The sequence below is a fragment of the Sander vitreus genome, chromosome 23 (genome assembly GCF_031162955.1).
Source record: "Sander vitreus isolate 19-12246 chromosome 23, sanVit1, whole genome shotgun sequence".
NCBI lineage: Eukaryota > Metazoa > Chordata > Actinopteri > Perciformes > Percidae > Sander > Sander vitreus.
In genome coordinates this window covers 19,464,318-19,484,485 of record NC_135877.1, presented here as the reverse complement: position 1 = coordinate 19,484,485, position 20,168 = coordinate 19,464,318, and the positions used below count along the sequence as shown (strand labels likewise).

Sequence of the window (20,168 nt, the reverse complement as noted above, 5' to 3'; positions counted from 1 at the left end):
GTTTCCCGTCCTGTGGGCTCAAACACACATAACCTCACACACATATATATATATAAATATATATATATATATATGAACATAGACAGACGGTCCTTCTGCAGAAGGCCTCGCAGAGACACAGCTGAGCTTAAAACTGAAGGTTAAAATCCACTGAACTGATCGACTCCCAGCCCCAGTCAATATTTGTGTTTCATGTAAGCCAAGAGAGAAGAGAAGGAAACTTTGAAACTTGACCTGCAGTGTGGGCAGGGTAAATACATGGGACAGATTTGACTCAATCTTAGATTACACACAGATTTCACATCAGACTGATTGTTCTAAGGTCTGGGACTTTGATATAACAGTCACAAATGGGACATATTTGTCCAAATATCATTCTGATGTGTAGCTTTTCAAACAATATAAAGACACAGTGATGAACATTTTCATGGCACGTATCCCTATTTTACATGAGAAAGATGTAATGTTGCATCATGCCCACAAGATGGCACCAAAGTAGACCTTACTGCTGAAGCCTTTACCTCTCCATATTCACATTGTAATGCTAAAAGTGGATTTTAAATAATTAAATGTGATGCTTTTTTACACTATAACTTAAAAACTATCATGTAAATGCTAAGCGTGATAAAGAAAATGAAGATAAACCGAAGTGAAGCAAGAGGCAACGACCGATTATAACTCCCTAAAAAACTGAAAGATTATTTAGTGTCCTACGGCGTTTCAGTGACATTTTATTCTTCTAATTAAATTAATTAACAACCTTAAAAGTATTTTTTTTTCTTTTCGTTTATTAGGATTTATCATGCAAAGTTTAAAATAATAGTAGTTATAGGTGAACTTTGCAAATGTATATTATTTATTATGGAACAAAGGTCAAATTTCAGGCAGCTGATGGAAGGTCATAATAAATATTAATAATGGCATGCTGCTTTTAAGTGCTCCTTGTAAACTCCAGCTTCTGTGTTGTGTTTACAGTACTGTATGTAGAAGAAGCATATGCTACTTCTTCTGCAGAATTACCAAAATCCGAAATGAAGGTTATTCATTGTAACACTTCTTCTATGAGCACATGCACATCATTCTAACAGGCTCTATAGACTTGTCCACCCTCCCTATATATGTCCATACACCTTCCTGAGTGGTCATTATGAAATAAAGAAAGTGTCACCCCATCTCTGCCTCTACTGACAACTAGGTCTACAAATAAATAAATAAATATGCATAAAAACTATATTTAAAAAAAAAAAAAAAGACATTAACTACTAACTAATTATCACACAGAATGTCAAACATGGAGTCATTTTAAAATATACGAGGGACTAATTGAACTCCGAAAGTTCATGTCAGCCACCTAGTCGTGGTTGCAAGTACCACATGCACATGGGGGAGACTTTCCTTTTAAAGCCGTATTTCTCTTTTTGTGTCAAACCTGACTAAATGGTGTGAATAACATACAAGTGATGAACACGGTAGAAAATAATCTGATGGCGGAAGGAAATACAGCCTCAAATAAGCCTCCGCTATATAGCCGAATCCTGCTCTCTGCTCCTCCCAGACTGGACACCTTTTTCAGTCACTTTTTTAAGGGTTTGACTCATAATTGTAACAAAACAAAAAAATCCGACACTCCCTGAAGGCAACAGCAGCCCAAATTGCCACTCATTCAAGGAGTGGGACTGAAAACACTACATCCCTCGCCTCCAGTGGGTGGGCGTATTTTTCTCCTCCACACCGTGTCACCGCTCTGTCCGGTCACTCTGGTCTGGACAGACGGATACTCGGAGACGCTGCGCGCTGGAAATAATAATGTCCCATTTATCTTTTTAAGTTTTACTGGAGAAGGACTGCAAGATGCTGCTGCTGCTGTTGCTGACTTTACTGATATGCACCAGCCAAAGTGTACTGGGGCGACTGGAGGAATCCCAGTTTGCAGATGACATTGATTCCGACCTCGCAGACTTTGATTTAGGCATTGTAAGACATTTAAAAAACGAAGGTGTTGTACATTCTTGTGTTTGGAATTTCTTATCTGACTCCTTTTTTGTACACACAGGCGCCACGCAGGGTCCCGCGGCAGGTGAAAACTATACTAGTCAAGGTAAAGTCAAATTTACTACATAGATATAACGATGTTTTAATATTATTATTTTTGTTCCTTAAATTTAGAGGCTAACACGTTTAGGTTGAGTCCAAAACGTTTAAAACGTTTTTTTTTATAGGCTAAGCAAATAAAAAGAAATCGACATTTTAAGTGGTTTATTTAAAATGAAGGATAAAAACAATGCCCTACATTAGCTTGTTGTCTTGGGCATTATGTTTTGGCACATCAACTACATAATGACACCTTTAAATCCGTCAATACTCTGAGTTTAGAAGTTTATGGTGACTAATCTCCCTGGCATTAAGAAAACATGTGATTAAACAGAACTTTCTATTTCTAACAGTGATACAGAATGCATGACCTAGTTTCAGTTATTCAGAAACATATTGTGTCACCCTGAAATTGTGCTCTTTAGGGCGTGACGCACAGGAGATCCGCCAAGCGCGCAGATGTGGCAGAGTATCTGTAATGCACTGGATCTTAGCTCATGGGAACACGTTCCTCTGCCTCTGTGTTGGTTATTGTAACTATGGGGAAATTCGTGTTTTCTTGGGATGAGGAATCAATACATTGCGTTATTCTCGATACGCACAGCAGGGCTGCGTAAAATCGTGCCAAATTGGCGTTTACAAACAGTGATCTGGAAGTCCAAGTGGTATAGGTTCTGCAGTAATGGTGTTTTAACTTTACCTCTGCAGGAGACTAAACCGCATATCCAGGAACTCTCCATCAAGACCACCATAATCTCCCGCTACGCCTTCACCGCGGTGTACTGCGCCATGCTCAACCGGCACTCCGCCGCTGCCGAGGGCGTCTTCCAGTTTCAGATCCCCGCGGGAGCCTACGTATCCAACTTCACCATGTAAGAGTCTTGCAGGTCAACTGAGCAGCAACAATAACTCACATGGTGAACCTAAAAAATCATAACAAAATGGGGTTTTATAGACATTAGTGTCGCCTAAAAATCTTGTATCTCAGCTTATAGTAAAAACGGACTAAATGCCTTTACAACATAATCCAATTGTAAAATATTCTGAAGAGCATGTGAACTTTCAACTGATGTTAAAACATAAAACTCACCAAAGAAAAGAGGAAGCAATTAGAAGATACATTTTGTTTGTGCTGCTGCCTCTTTGAAATGAAGCAATGTTGTGACCCTTGATCTCAGGTTATTATATGGCTTCAGTGTTGACATGTGTTGTGAGCAGCAGTTGACTTTTTTCATTTGAATGAATTCTAGAAGCACAAGGAGGTAAAAGCAACCAGTACTTTAGAAGAAAAAAAGCACAAAACATATTTAAATTTACATTTGTATATGTTGTGACCCCTTAGTTTTATCTTGGGACCCCTAGAAAGTGCCTGACCCCCAAGATGGGAACCACTGCTCTCCTATTAAGATGATCATTCTAATTCCTGTGAATAAAATCAGAATGATCTTTATTGTCTTGGCTTCTCTTGATGTAATAAACATATAACCAGAAAACAGCAGTAGTAGAAGCCTAATGTTTAAAAAGTGACGCTTGTGCAAGTACAACTTTAGAAATAAATCGATGAAAGGCACATTTACAAAATGAACAGAGCGTCTTATGAATATTAATAAATAGATGCTAAATCTAGGTCTAAGCAATGACTATTGTTTTAAGTAAGGATGGTCAAGTTTCAGAAGGTAACTGCCATAATTAAAGCCAGTCTTGAGTCCTATTATGAACAGCTGATCATTAAAATGGAAGGCAGAGATCAAACTATTAATACAATTAACCTTTTTGGATCCATAAAACCATCTCATCAGCAGGAAACGGAGCACCAAAGTTAACACTTCGGAACTAAAAATTAATGAATAACATCATCCTGTCTGGTTGGGAGGATTTATGATGTTTCAGTTGCTATGGAGATGTTAGCAAGGAGACAAGAAAGGGTTAAAACTTTTAGACGGCTGCACACACACACACACACACACACACACACACACACACACACACAGTGCACCCATAAATAGGGAACAACAGGATTTTGTCCGCAAAAATCCTGTCTTTTGTGTGAGAAAAGCCAGTTGAAATGTGACAATGGGTGGTCCTGAATATGAGCCCCGCTCTAATCCTCGACCTTTGGCCCCCGTGAACCAGGATCATTGGAGGGCGAGTCTACCAGAGCGAGGTCATGCCGAAGGAAAAGAGGGTCAAGCAGGACAACGGCAACGCCAAGAACAAAGATTCAGGTGCTGCAAGGTAAGAGAAACCTGAGTGTGTGTGTGTGTGTGTGTGTGTGTGTGTGTGTGTGTGTGTGTGTGTGTGTGTGTGGCCACTCCTATGGTCTGGCGTCTCCTCCTAATTACAAAGCAGTGCTCGCTCCCTCTAATGTTCCTATTTTGCAAACAGAGATTGATAATAACCCAACTGAAACCCTTACAGCCACATCTAGACACAAAGAGTGAGTGTGTGTGTGTGTGTGTGTGTGTGTGTGTGTGTGTGTGTGTGTGTCTGAAATAAGGTAATTTCATCAGAGGCGAGGAGGATTGTCGTAAAAATCCGTGACCCAAAAGGTGACATATGGAAGGAGTGACATCACGTTTCAAGCTGTCATATGAAAAGTGACATTTCATTAAATTAGATTTTGGTGACTCACTTACTCCACTGTAAAAGGACAGAGCCGAGAAGGAAGAAAAGGATTGAAGTGGAAGCTGTGAAATTAGACAGAAGTAGCACTTTCATCTTTTAAATCTTAAAAACAGAAAACTATTTCTCTTAAATAAATGTAGTGAACTAAAACGTAGCCTACAATATTTCTCTCTGATATGTAGCAGTAAATGGAAAAAACTCAAGTTAAGTACAAGTACCTTAAAGTCCTTGGCAGCAGCCGTGGCTTCGAATCCAATCTGTGGTCCTTTGCTGCATGTCGACCCCCCCCTTTCCTGTCTTCAAGCTGTCCTGTCGATTAAAGGCCGTAAAAGCCCCCAAAAAAATAAAAAATAAAAATAATTGTTGCATGAAAGTGACTTTTTACTTACACTGTCTCGACCCTTCTCCTCCCCTCCAGTCCTGAGCCGGAAGTGGAGGTTTTCAGGATGGCGGCCAGCATCCCGGGTCGGAACAGAGCCGTGTTCCTGCTGACCTACGAGCAGCTTCTGCAGCGGCGGCTGGGACGCTACGAACACGTCACCAGCCTGCGGCCGCTGCAGCTAGTCAGCCGCCTCAGCCTGGACGTCACCATCGCTGACCACTCGCCTATCACGGACCTCCAGGTGCTGCCGCTCCGCAGCGACAGGAGCACCAACACTGCAACTGGGCCTAATGCACCCAAAACACCAGGTTTACAGATACATATTATTTAACATTTTTTTACTATTTTTGCAGTGTTCATTCTTATTTTGCTTTCATATATATTTCTCATACATAACATACTAGAGTAGAACTACATGAATAAAAAATAAACCAAGGTTAAAACTGTATTTGTCTCAGCCAAGCTCAAAGAACACAGAGATCATTGTTAGAGCAACCCTTTTAAATCCACTTTAGGTCAGGGTCACTTTACTTGTCTTAGGCTTTTGTTCTTGAGCCAGTTAAACACAAACACACTTCCTGTCTTTGTGCCTCAGCCAAGCCCGAGCCTCCCATCACCACTGTGATCAAAAACGAAAAGAACGTCTGCAAGATCACCTTCGGGCCCAACATCGTCCAACAGGCCAAGATCACCACCAACGGCATCCTGGGAGACTTCGTGATCCGCTACGATGTGCAGAGAGACATGGGGATAGGAGACATTCAGGTGCACAACACTCCTAGACTCTGACAAGCAAACATGCACAATAAACACAGAGATGAGCAATGGGTTTGATGGAGAAAAGCAGACTGAAAAGGCATTCGTTTTCAAATTTTACAACACACATTTCCCATCCAATACACACACACACACACACACACTCACTCACTCACCCACCCACCTGTTAGTGATTCATTTCTCTAGTTTCCTGCCACCGCAGTCACTCCGCTGCCAAACTCTCAAACTTTTCAGAGCCAAACTATGTTTTGCTAATCGCACACAACTACTCGCAACTCACTGCCTGTTGCACGTCTGTAAACTTCTTTCTTTCCCAGGTTTTAAACGGACATTTCGTCCACTACTTTGCCCCCAAAGACCTGCCAGTTGTGCCCAAGAATGTGGTGTTTGTGATCGACACCAGCGCCTCCATGGTGGGGACAAAGATCAGACAGGTAAAGCAGCACACTCGGTGGATATTTAGAAAACTCTTGTCAAGTTAAAGCTGTAGGAATGTGTTTAATGATGGCCATTCTAAATGCAGTGAGTATCTGTGATCTTTCTCTGTACAGGGTTTTCACTCCTTTATAGGAAAAAAGTTTGGGATTTTACTCTTAAAGATCCGGTATTTTTGCATGCTAACCTACTTACCAAAAATCCCTGTACACTTGATATACCGTATCATAGGCTTATAGGTTAAAGTTTAGGTTTTTGACAAATGCATGTTTTTCCTACATGTTTCTCTAATTTATACAAGAGCTGCAAATGTAGATAGTTCTGAAAACTTTCCTGTGCAGGTGCATTTAACTTCTTGCAGGAAGCTTGGACATTTGAAATTTGAGGCTTGACTGCTGAAGAGCGTTGAATTGTAAAGATGTTAATTTGGTGCATTTACTCTCAAGTATCAGATGTCAGAGCCTTCAAAATAAAAGGTGCTTTTAACTGCATTACTATGCAGCGTTAACATAATTTAGGTGACAGAATGTTAATTGTGATGTTTCTGGAGCTTCCCACTGCATCTTGTATGTATGGTATGATATGGGGCTATCGATATCTTTAGAAAAAGATAGGAAATGGCCCTTAAATTAAGATTATTTTCAAATTCCATTGTGATGGGAAGACACAGGTGTGGGCCTTTAAATATTTATTCAACGCTTGCTGTTGATCTTCCTAGTGCTCATACCGGACTTCAGCATTGAATTTGGGCCAATCTGAGGGACACTTATACTCTATCTGCTGCAACAACAAGTCTTACCTATTGCAGATAAAAGTTCCAACTTGGACCAGAAGTACCAGATAAGATATGAACTTCTTACTTTTCCAGAGTGTCAGAGGAAATTCTTGCTTCCCATGCAAAGCAATTTAGCCAGCTTTTAAGCAGAAGTTCAATGGCTGTATTGGATTGAAAACCTGACACCCTATGTCCTCACTCCCACACTTGAATATCAATATCAGACCTTTTCCTCCATCTGCAAAAGCACGGTAGTCCCCTCAGCCAGACTCAGAGCTGATCTCTGCAGCTGCCATGAGTACAGAAAAAACAGGTTTTCAGTGAGACAGAAAAGTGGAAACATACAGCACAAGGCAGTGCTGTGAGGGAGGAAGGTCAGTGTCTATGGGGTAATGGAACTTTCTAGACAACAGCACCCTCGACCCCTTGAACCGTCCCCCCACCCATCGCCAGACCCCAGTGGGCCGCAGGAACAGAACAACAAGTGTGTTTTGATGTGGCTCCACAATAGGGTTTTAGTGTATAGGTCAGTCTGGGGTGGTGACCCCTGCTTTATACAGCCCATATAGACATCTATAAACCCCCCTGCGCCAAATTATATATCACACCCACACTCAGGGCTGCAGAGAGGCTGCCATTGTGAAGCTCCAGAACAGAAAAGTAGGAATTAGACTGGGCACTTTTGCTTGTCTATTTCCTCAAACGGAGATATTCAAAGCAAACCAGACGGCTGTCAAGAGAGACTAATGCTGAGTAATTATCCAATTTAAGATATAATACATTTCTTATACTTTACTCCTGAAGTTTCTGGGGTCAAGTTTCTAAGTTATAGCTCCAAATGGATACATATATATGTACGTAATACAATGATAGTATAATGCCTGAATTATCAGCAAACAACCAAAACCCAGCTGTATGTAACAGACAACATTTAACTTCAATCAGACTAATTGAGGCTAAAACATTTTTTCCATAAAGTTTTGGATATATTGTGTCAGCCTCAATGCAATGGCATACAGAACCCATTCAAAACTAACTGAATTAATTAAAATATGAATGGGAAAAAAAAATGGAATGCATGATTTGTTTCCAATCACTTTAGCGTTATAATACAATAACTATGGCTGCACCACAGATACCATGACCACGTTGTGGATCCAGCATTCTATTGAACCTAGAGTTCACACATTTATCTGCTGTAAGAAATTCAACATTCTTTTTGTGGAATATGATATTAAAAACCCTAGCCTTGTTTTGAAAGTGGTATTGAAACAAATTAAAACAATTATTCAAATTATTTCTCTTTCTTTCTCAGACTAAAGACGCTCTGTTCACCATTCTGAGGGATCTGCGACCCGGCGATCGCTTTAACTTGGTCAGCTTCTCCAATAAGATAAAAGTTTGGCAGCCCAACCGTCTCGTACCGGTGACGCCCCTTAACGTCAGAGATGCCAAGAAGTTTATTTACATGCTGGTGCCCACTGGAGGTAAGACATATTATCATATTAACCTTATGGCTTGTCTTCTTCAAAATGTTCCTATATTTTGATGGATAATGGACATGATTCTGTTTGTTGGATTAATGTATTTTTAGTTGTCAAGAAGAACTTGAATTTCCTCGGAGCAACATGACCAGCATTGTTCACTGAAGACTTAAAAGTGTACTATGAGAACATTGTCTGGTGTAAATATGATTAACCCTTGTTGTCTTCGGGTCAAATTTGACCCATTTCCTAAATGTCTATAACAGAATAATGGGTTTCTTTTAAACTAACTCATTTTAATTAACCAAAAATAACATGGATGATTCCATACAACGCGCTTCGCAAGTACAACAAAAGATCGGATCTCTAATTTCATAGAATTTGGGGCGTTTTGTTAAATTTTTTTAGCATTTGACAAAGAAATTGAAACGTTTCGAAACAGTATCCCAAATGAACGTTGACATATACCAGTCTGTGATTATCCTTCCTTTAATATTAGTCTAAATAGTTCATAATTTCTGCTTTTCTAACTCAAGGATTAGGTATAATTTCCTATAAATGAGGTTTATTGACCATGAATTCCAAAAATAAGTGTAAAACTAGTAATAAGTTGGTGTTAGTGGTGTTATACATGGTAGTGAAAAGAAGTGTAAAACGGCAACAAAAATAGCGCCAAAAACATTGAAAAAAAGGACAAAAACGTCAAAAAAAGTGTGGATTTCTTTGTTTTGGCCCGGGAGGACGACAAGTGCATGGTCCAGTGGAAGACAACACAATGGTTAAATGTAAAGGTCTAGACAGAAAATGGTTATCTGCATTGAAAAACATGATCCATAGGTGGAAAGTGGAAAAACAACCATGTTTAATGAGCTTTTCATTTCCTGGCCTCATGGCATAAAATCTATAAAGTTTGACTTATTGACTGTATTTCCAATCCTTTTTTTCCTGAGCAATTATCTTCATTGCAGGCACAAATATCGATGATGCCATCCAGACGGGCTCCTCTCTGCTTCGTGATTACCTCTCGAGCCCTGACGCCAGCCCCAACAGCGTCTCCCTCATTATTTTCCTGACGGACGGGCGGCCCACGGTCGGGGTGACACAGTCCATTTCGATCCTGGGGAACACTCGCTCAGCCGTGCAGGAGAAGTTCTGCATCTTCACCATCGGGCTTGGGAACGACGTGGATTACCGGCTGCTGGAGCGCATGGCTCTGGAAAACTGTGGGATGATGAGACGCATCCACGAGGAGGCCGACGCCAGCGCCATGCTCAAAGGGTAAGAGTGTGCTTTCCGTCTTTTGTCTCCGTCAATCCAGTCTATATGTTGATGGAATATTTCTTCCATCACAGGCCATTTGGTCCATCTTGTGAGTTTTCCAAACCTAAACATTTTGTGTATAGATATATAAAATAGGAAATCACATTTTCCCAGATGCCAACGTGGATTTGTAAAAATGGCAACCAATATGGAGGTTATCCATTATTCCAGCTTCCAGATGACCTACACTCAAGATACTGGTGGCTACACCTATTTTTATAGGGCCAAGGAATCCCATGGTGCTAACTGAGATGAAATAAATGAAGAAGGTTTCTTTCTTTATCTGAATATCAGATCTGAACAGATCTAACACAGGCGTGAAACTGGCCCAAGACTGGCCCAACAATGTGGTCTGAAAGTGGTCTTGTTTTTATCAGTTTGAATCTGACTGTAGTTTACCTTCCCCCTGGTATAATTCATTTTGGCAGTTCTGAACACAGCAATTGTGTAAAAAAAAGTGCAGACCAAAACAGCAGCACTGTAAAACCTTTACAGTGGTGGCCTTTACAGGAAGTGGTTTCGGTCCATTTTTGGTGGGAAAGTGATCCGACCTCGATCTGACCCAACTGCAACGGTTTGCTTTTTTTCTGTGTGAAAAGAAACCGAACCAACAGGAAAACAAACATTATTATCTATACATCCACTGATTTGGACCAGAGCGAACTATAGGTTTGTAAACACCCTAAGATTGGTGTTAATTGATCTTAAATCTGACCTGACACTGGAGTCAAAGTGGTCTGTCTGAAGCTGATCGTAATCTCTCCTAATTCTGGCGTGAAAGTGTAGCCAAACTGGTGTGAAACTGGCATCAAACTAGCCTGAAGCAAGAAGTCACTGTTCAGATTTACACCTGACAACAAAAGTAATGAAAAGTTCATTTTTATTTCTTATTTTTGGATTTCAACTGGCATCAAACTGATCCAATAGTGGCTTGAAGCCAGAAGTCTCTTTTCTGACTCTAGGCCATCTAGAAGATGAACTATTAGGAAATGTAGAGGTAGCCATTTAAAATAGTACAAGATATGGCTACTATATTGACAAATGGGGACTACTACAATTATTATTATATTATTGGTTATTGTATGTAGTTTCAAAACATTTCATGCAAGATGGTCATTTTCTTTTCTGTCTCCACCTTTGGAGGTGGGGACCTTTTCCCCACAAAACACCTACTAGACATTAGATGTTTCGAACATGAAAAGACAAAGAATTCCTCATTAATAAGAAGATATCATTGCTTATTACTTTAAATAAGTAATTATTGTCAAATCCCCCCCTTCATGTGTGTATAATCCGACTCCCTCTACTCCTCTGACACGTCCCTCCATCTCTCATCAAGCTACGAGGGAACCAAGACCGCAAATATGACGGTGCTGACAACAGACCTCTTTAATCAACTTCAACACGGGACAGCCACAGACTAAAACAGCCACCCTCTTTCTCTCTCAGACATTTTTTTTCTTCTTCTAACCTTTACACACAACCCTCTTCCGCACTCGGACACACGAGGTGTTTGTTCAGTTGATCAGGAATGTGTGTGTGTTGTGAAACCTGCATCTGCGTATGTACGTGAGCTTAACAGATAGCCTCCGCAGATAATAACCCTCGTCCTGTTTGAACAAACACGCTGGTTAAGAGGGTGAGGAGGATAACTGCGGCGTGACAACTAGCACAGGACGGAATACTTGTACACACACTGACAACCTTTTGCTTCATACACACTCTTTTATGAATGTGTGCACAAACTCTTAAGTGGGCTGGAAGTAGCTTTGAGAGGTTAGACAAGCAGGTTTATGGGCGGAAGGAGGCTTGTTTGCATACATAAGACATTTGATGAAATCTGTAATAACACGCTCCTTTTTCTGCCTCAAAAACTACCGCTGATGTGCCCTTGAGCAAAGACACTGAACATGCAACTGATTGATGATCAACAGAGAGGAATAATCAGGTTTGAAGAGTGTGTGCATAATGTGTAAGAAAATAATTTATACTGCAGAGTATCGTGACAACATAGGCAATACTCAGAGTGACATTAGCATTAGATCTGCCCCCAAAAAAACTGCAACAATCTGTGTTGGTGTTGCTATAGGATACTGGTAAGAAGAAAAATATAATTCATGAATCATATTTTAAGGCAATTTACAGTCTAATCCTATGAGGTAGGATTTTACAATCTCTGAGTAAGCATTAATTTGCTCTGCCAACTTGATGTTTGCGAGTTAAACAGTACATTTAGAATAAAATTGTCCTAGCCAAGAGGGTCAAAGGTAGTTTTTGTAAAAGTAATTTTACTTATTTTTAATTTTTTTTTTAACGTTGGCCTGCCAAAAGGGACACCAGATTACTCTCATGATAAAGGTTGTTCTGGAGGGAAATGACAGACAACCTATTTTGCCGTGTATGAATCCTAGATGTCTCCTCTTTCCGTTCTAGGTTCTACGATGAGATAGGAACTCCTCTGCTGTCTGACATAAGGATCAACTACACCGAGGACTCCGTCCAGTACGTCACTCAGCATCTGTTCACCAACTACTTCAACGGCTCCGAGATCGTCATCGCTGGCAAGCTGACCAACAACAGCGCAGAATCCCTCCACGTCCAGGTCACAGCCAGCAACAGCGACAGGAGCATCGTCCTGGAGACCGATGTTCCACTGCGGCACCGACAGCTAGAGACTGAGAAACACGTGAAAGCAGCCACCGCAGCAATGGCTGCTGGAGCCAAGACTCCAGGGTCAGGGGTCGCACAGGGATTAGGAGATGCTTTGGGTTCCATAGCGGGAGACTTTGTGGAACGCGTGTGGGGTTTCCTGAGCGTCAAGGACAGGCTACGGTCGCGGCTGCGCAGCCAAACCAGCAAGGAGAGGGAAGACCACATCCAGCAGGCCACCAATCTGTCTCTGACCTACCACTTCCTCACCCCCCTCACCAACCTGGTGGTGGAGAAGCCCGAGGTCCTGGCTGACGGCACCATGGCCCCGGCGCCCACCATCCCCCCATCAGCTGGTCAGGCTGTCTCAACTGCCAATGAGCTGCCAGGCGACAGAGAGGACGGAAAGCCACAGAAACCCAACGAGAAGCCAGGCAGCCAGACTTCATCTCTGAGCAACAAGATTGGTGAGGCTGTGTCTCCTAGATTTGGTTGTAGAGGGTGTCTGAGAAGTACACAAGGACAAAAAGGGATTGTCTAAAATGGGATTGAAATTTACAACTTCTTTAAAAAAAAAAAAAAAGTATCAAATTCTCACTGTGGTTCTGATAAGTTGGTCCTTTGCAGAAGACGGCAGCCACAATTAGCTTGGATTCCCAACAGTAACAATGGATTTAAACGGTGACCGAGTTGAATGGCCAAAAAGAAGTACCATAATATCAACTGAATCTTTTAAAACCACTTTTACACCATAATCCACTTCAACACAGTCAATACGGACCAAAATGTTGCCAAAATATAGCAAAATAACCTGCTTCTGCTTGTCACTAGGATGGTTAGCTGTCCACCTTTGTTGCATACAACTATGATTGCTAACATTGGGTCACAGACAGCTAATTGCGCTAGCAACAAACAGGCTGTTTATTGAGCTACATTTTGGTGAATACACTCAAATATGGCTAGATACAGCTTGTATGTGTTGTTAGCACAGTTAGTGGTTTACATTTCTTGTCAATGTAAACAAAAATTATAGTTCTTTGTGACACAGGTGAACAGGTAATACACTGGCGAACGAAAAATGTGTATAGCCGAGAAAATGTGACTAAATACAATTTCCTTTTATCGATAGCATGGTTAGCTATTTACCAAATTGCGGCAAAAAATATTATGTTTGCAAGCATTATGCTGCAAGAGAGATCTAAATATGAAATAATGTGGCCAGGTTGGCTCAGCTGGTAGAGCAGGCGCACAAATATAGAGGTTTACTCCTCGACGCAGTGGCCGCGGGTTCGACTCCGACCTGCAGCCCTTTGCTGCATGTCATTCCCCCTCTCTCTCCCCTTTCATGTCTTCATCTGTCCTATAGAAATAAAGGCCTAAAATGCCCGAAAAAATATTTTTTAAATATGAAATAACCCAGTACGAAGTAGTGTCAAATGATATCTGCATTTGATCCCTTTTGTTTGTGGATCTAAAAGAAAATTACCATTTTTTATGGTTTTGCTCGCAGCCTACCAGCCCTAGAAGCCATTGTAACTGTTGGGAATCCAAGCTAACTAAGCTATTGTCCTCTACAAAAAAAAACAAAAAGAAAAGACTACTAACTTACAGAGAGAAGTTTCAAAGTACGTTTCTGGTTAAGAGAATATGCAGATCATATAGCTTTTTTTTCTCTTCACACACCCTGTGTTACAATAATAACTGACCCACCAACAAAGATTTTTAGAGGAAGTGTCAAACAATGGCAGCCCTCTGATTCATTGCAGGAGATAAATGTTCTCTTCCTTGTAGGTAAAGTTGAGAGACGACCAGCCAAGAAATCCATCACCGTCTCCAAAACATCAGGTGACTCCACAGTCTCTCTCTCTCTCATGTAAATGGTTGTACATTTCCCCGTGCCTTTTTCATCTGATAGCCTCTGAACCTTGTATACTGTAAGAACATAGGCAGTGGTTCCAAGACTCCATAAGGAGACTTGAAAGAGAAGAGAGGGAGAATATACAGTAGTCTCTCTCTCTCTCTCTCTCTGTCTCTCTCTCTCTGTGTGGGCAGCCTGTAATTTGGATGTTCGTCAGACAGTCTGGATAATGCCTCTGAACATGACCTGAAAAGAGGAAAGAACACACAGGGGTCTAATTGAAATACCAACACAAGCACTACGTGGCACTTTAAACGTGCAAGTGCGTGTTCACAAACACACACACTGTGGTTGAATGGGACAGAGGTAAGAGATGAGAAGTGGATGATGTGTTACAGTAAAGAGAGGGACCCCATCAGAGACAGTTAGTGAGGGTTAATGACCCCGTCATTACTGTTGCTCTCTATTCATCTTAGCTGGTTCTCACAAGCCTGAAGAAACTCCAATCTGAGATTTTTAAGATCAATAGAAGTCCTGAGAAAAATTGCCAAATTGAAGACAGCTACTAATTAGGCGTTGCTTTTCTTAATATTAAGTACAGGTTTCACGATAGTGTCAGAGATTGCAGCTCAAGTTTTAAAGTTTCATTTATCACAACATGGAAAATTAAAGACTTTTCTAAAGTCCCACCCGTCTCCTAGCTAGCCTTTTTTGCCCTAGCGTCACTAAATGAGTTTTCTTAAACAGGGCTTATTTAACCAGTATTTTCTGAAGCTGGAGTATGTTTCTGGGGTCATTTTTTAAAGCTAAGTGGGTATTTTACCTGTACTATGTAACAGCTGTAGCCAGGATTTTAGAAATACTGACATCATGAGTCCTAATTCACCCGGCAGAACTCTACATGTTAAGTTATTTTTGACCAGATGGCAACAAAATATTACAAAAACGTTCATGTTTCCTTTATTTATTTAACTATTCAATGATATTTGGATCTCCCTACATAATGGCCTGGTGCCAGTTATCTAATTATTTTTTTTTAAATTACGTACTTTCTGAAAAGGTGTAATTACTTGCAACGTCCATCTTCCTGCATACTGTAACATAAAAGTGCCTTCTTCCTGATTTATATCACTGGTTTACAGTCATATAATGTAAACACAATGCTCTCAAAAATCACTTTAAGCATTCTATTTTCAGGCCTGCTTGTTATATTCCTGATTCTTGTCGCTGTTTTTAAAGACACAGCGATTTTTCTCTCTCTCTCTCTCTCTCTTAACCTTTAAACTACCTCAGCGGATGGTGACCCCCACTTTGTGGTTGAGTTCCCGCTCAGTAAACTGACCGTGTGCTTCAACATCAACGGGGAGCCTGGACACATCCTGGGCCTGGTGTCTGACCACAAGTACTCCGGTAAGACTCCTCACAAACCTCCGTACACGGCGCTTAAACCCTTATTTCACATCATTTATGCTATAGGTCAGGTGTCTTCAACGTTTTTTAGGCCAAGGACCCCTAAGCTGAAAGACAGACGGGGTAGGGTCCCCCTACTACATATACTGTATACAATTTTGTTGCATATTAAACTGGACCAGATGGATGAAATTAATGGATATTATTTATACATCATTTTTTAATGTTAAAGGAGAAATCCGGCACAAAATGAACCTAGGGGTTAATAACATGTACCAAGTCGACCATTTTCTGGGATATGTTTTCATGCTAATCAAATTTTGCATTTCTCCTTTAAACATACATGTGGAAGGCACAGTGAATCCTTAGGATGAACTGTATGGCGACCATAGTGACTACCTTACCTATAGTAAGCTTAGTTCAATGGATAAATCGTTGTGTTTTTTTCCACAAATAAGCCAATTTATCTTTGCTTTTAATATGTTGAATTCATATTAATGTACATTTTCACACGTTTAAATTTTTTTTTAAATAAACGTTCAAAAATGACATCATTTGGCGGCCGCCCTGCACATCCTATGAGGGCTCCCTAGGGGTCACGGACCCCGTGTTGAAAATCTCTGGTTTAGGTAATTAGGTCATTCACATCTTGTGTCTCCAGGTGTGACAGTAAACGGTAAGCTAATCGGCGCCCCAGCTCCGCCCGGCAGCCACAAGCAACAGCGTACCTATTTCAGCACCATCACCATCGTGGTGGATCAGCCCAGACGTGCCTACATCGAGGTGACACCTAAGAAAGTCATCCTGGACGGGCGGGACCGGATGGTGCTGCCCTGCCACTCCACAGTCGCGGTGGACAGCGGTGCTCTGTCAGTGTCCATTGTGGGAAAGTCTAATGTGACCGTGACGGTCGGAGGAAACATCGTGTTTGTGATCCTGCTGCATCAGTACAAGAATCCAGCCCCCTACCAGAGAGACCATCTGGGGTTCTACATCGCTGACAGCAACGGGCTGTCGCGCAACTGTCACGGCCTGCTGGGTAGGTGTTAACGAGGCTCTGACAAATACATTCCATCACTATTTATCATTGAGCATGCCTAAAAGCCTAAAGCCGCATTATCAGCCACTAGAAGCAACAATATTCATTACATCACACAATATGGTGTTGGACTGAATCTGCTTAGAATTATAGGAAAGATTGGAACACAATGTAATTCTGCTAAAAAAAACAAAAAACATCACATGCATTATTAATTTCACTTGTTTTCATTTTAAACAAATTGTACATCCAAATACAATACACTTTACACTTACAATACAATGGGACACAACCAGTTTTCAGAGAGCAGTTGATTATAGAGAGCACACAAGTACTCACAGACCAAGGACATTTTTAAATAAGGAAGTTGGTATTACATCTACCGGGCTCGAGGAAGATTTCATACTGCTCACCAAGTCAGTGAGTTCTTGCAGTGAAATAGGAGCAAAACGATTCAAAATTGATGGCCGAGTGGAATGAACAGAACATGCAGTAGCAGAAGAGATGATGCTATTCCTGACATCTCTGTTTTTATTTTCAAAGAAAAGTAGAAAGTCACTGGCACTTAAGGAGGAGCAGGATTGACAATGTTGTTGACGGTGTCAAAAAAGGATTTTGGGGTTATGCTTGCTGGAAGAAATAAGGTCTTCGCCTCCTTAACTATGTTATTATATTCAGATAATAGTTCTTTGTGATGGATCCGGTGAACATGAAGCTTGGTGGATTTCCACTGTTGTTCAGCCCTCCGACATATACGTCGAAAACAGCAAGTGGAGTCAATTAACCGTGGGGATGAGTTGACAGAGGGAACAAGTCGCATTTTACTTGGAGCCACTTTATCCAAAACTGATGAGCAATATGTGTTGAAGGAGTGGACCAGACAATTAATGTCAGCATTAGAAGACAACACTGCACTTTGGTCAAAAGCTGCAGAAAACCTTTCAGCTGAGAAGCGATTTAAGATGCGAGAACAGCTTATACGTTTACTGGGCCATAAATCTAAATTTTAAAGACAGGCTGAATAAATTGCAGTCAAAGCAAGGTAGTGGCCTAGAGAAAATGGTCATTACTAATTGTCACTGAGATCACTGCACTTATGACACAATCTACAAGAAGGCCAAAAAAAAAAAAAAACACTTGGGAGAAAAGAAGCACAATTTAAGTATTTAAGGATAAAGCCAAGATTTTGGTCAGTAGACCATCATCAGGGTGAATATGCCCAGATGAAGATTTAGTGACAAAAACCATGGTATTATCATTGAATTCTCCTATCTTGCCATTTATGAAATTCTGAAGAAAATTCTGAATCCTTGTATTGTTTTGCAAACAAATGAATACATTTTTAAATACTCACATCAGTCCAACCCTGACACTAAAATAACTTATCCCTTTGACTTTCAGGTCAGTTCCTGTATGAGGAAGTGGGACTGGCAGAGCTTCCTGCACAGGCCGACACAAAGCCGTCGTCTATCCTGAAAGTGAAGGACCGCTCAGTGCCGGTGGTTCAGAAGAGCAGGAGGATCTACAGCGGGACTCAGAGCGTGGACTGCTGGTTCGCCCGGAACAACGCAGCCAAGCTGATAGACGGACAGTACGAGGACTATTTGATGTCACACATGTTCGACACGGGGGACTGGCCACATGGGACCAACAGAGTGTGACACCACAAACTGTAGCTGTGGCATTTATATGACTTCACTCATTTTTACTCTGTATCCATATCACATCCCAGCACATCCCAAATGCCAAACCTTCCAATGTCAGTTTTCTTTCAGTCTCTTTTGAATATATTTTTTTACTATTTCTAATGAAAATGTAATGTTTTAATTATATTATGTGTATTATTTTTTACAATAACTTTGTAGTTGTAAATAAAAACACCTAAACCCACTTTTTGAGGCTGTTTCCTGAGACGTAAAAACGCATCGATATGGCACTCATCTTGGAATGTGTTTTTTTTTTTCCTCACGCACCAAATATGTATGTCAACATGTCTTAAATGTGGCCTCCTCGAGCTAAAGATCACACGTGGTTACCACGGAGACCAACACGGGTAACTAACCCCTTGTCCCAGTGCCAATGACTAGATGCACTCCGAACACACAGATACACATAGCCCCGTAGTCCTCCCTGTCATCATCTGGAGGTCACAGGGCTGCTGGCCCCGCCCACACAGGTGTGCTGTGGCCAGGTCCCCGCTCAGGTTGTCTGTCATCGCACTGCCTCGCCCGGCCGCTGCAGGAATTCAACGCCAAACACCAGTTCATGTGTCAATCATCTTTATTCATAGAACAGATTAAAGAGATACATTCGGTAAGAGGCACCGTGGCACTTTACAGGCCTGTTAATGACATAGCGTGCTGCGCCAGTTTATCCACATGTTCATAATTGGGTTTATAAAAGAAATACATAAGATACATTGGAATATTAAAAAAACATTACAGTTGGAATATGTCAAACTGTAGACCTTTTGGCTTTTAAAGCGTAAATACAAACAGGAGAATGGAAATGTTTACCACCTGTAGTTCGGCGATGACTCTTAAAATTCTCTCATTTGCTATATTCGCAAGAAAAACTTCCTGTTCCAATGTTGTTACCACAGATTGGACCACAATACATAAAGTCAAATACATATTAAATATGAACACAATAAATAAAAGAAATGTGCCATAACTTGCAGTAGTTTGATACACAGCTACTGAATCATCCCACAGAGTATTACTATGACAGAGTATTAGGACCATTTTTAGGAAAAAGAAATTGGACATTTTGAGATTAAAGTCATAATATTTTGAGGGGAAAAAAATGGAATGATGGTATGATGGAATGATAGGGAAGTTGTAAGTTTAATAAAAAATAAAGGCTTAATTTTATGATAAAAAAAAAAAACCCGTAACAAGAATAAAGACATAAGATTTCAAGAAAGGGTTGGTTTACTAAAAACTTATCATAAAACGTCATTTTAAAAAGCAATCGTTTTCGGGAATATGCTTATTCGCATTTTTGCTGAAGATCGATACCGCTACGATATCTGTCTTTTGAATATGAAGCAACAGCCAGAAGATGGTTAGCTTAGCTTAGCACAAACACTGGAAACAGAGGGAAACAGTTTGCCTGCAATGACATTTGTCTCTTGACATTATGACTTTACTCCTGTAACTCCTAAAATTTTCTTTTAAAATCGGCACTTTTTTCCTCAAAACTTTCACAGCTTTTTCTCAAAATATTCCGACATTATTCTGAAAATCTCAGGGGTTTAGACTTCATCGTATACAAGAAATATGAAAATCATTGCAGAAACGTAGTGTGAACTGTATATATAA

The 20,168-nt window shown here is 40.8% G+C and overlaps 1 protein-coding gene across 1 annotated transcript; it reads left to right on the top strand.

Annotated features, from left to right (window-relative positions):
* Window positions 1-1,694: 1,694 nt before the first annotated feature.
* itih5 (inter-alpha-trypsin inhibitor heavy chain 5) lies at window positions 1,695-18,735 on the top strand. Its single transcript, XM_078242851.1, has 14 exons — window positions 1,695-1,974; window positions 2,054-2,098; window positions 2,800-2,963; window positions 4,225-4,326; window positions 5,135-5,406; window positions 5,694-5,863; window positions 6,193-6,309; window positions 8,401-8,572; window positions 9,538-9,847; window positions 12,323-13,005; window positions 14,330-14,383; window positions 15,690-15,806; window positions 16,468-16,845; window positions 18,247-18,735. Exons 1-14 carry the CDS (start codon window positions 1,852-1,854, stop codon window positions 18,504-18,506), a joined length of 2,967 nt encoding a protein of 988 aa, XP_078098977.1. The 5' UTR covers window positions 1,695-1,851; the 3' UTR covers window positions 18,507-18,735.
* The last annotated feature ends 1,433 nt before the right edge of the window (window positions 18,736-20,168 follow it).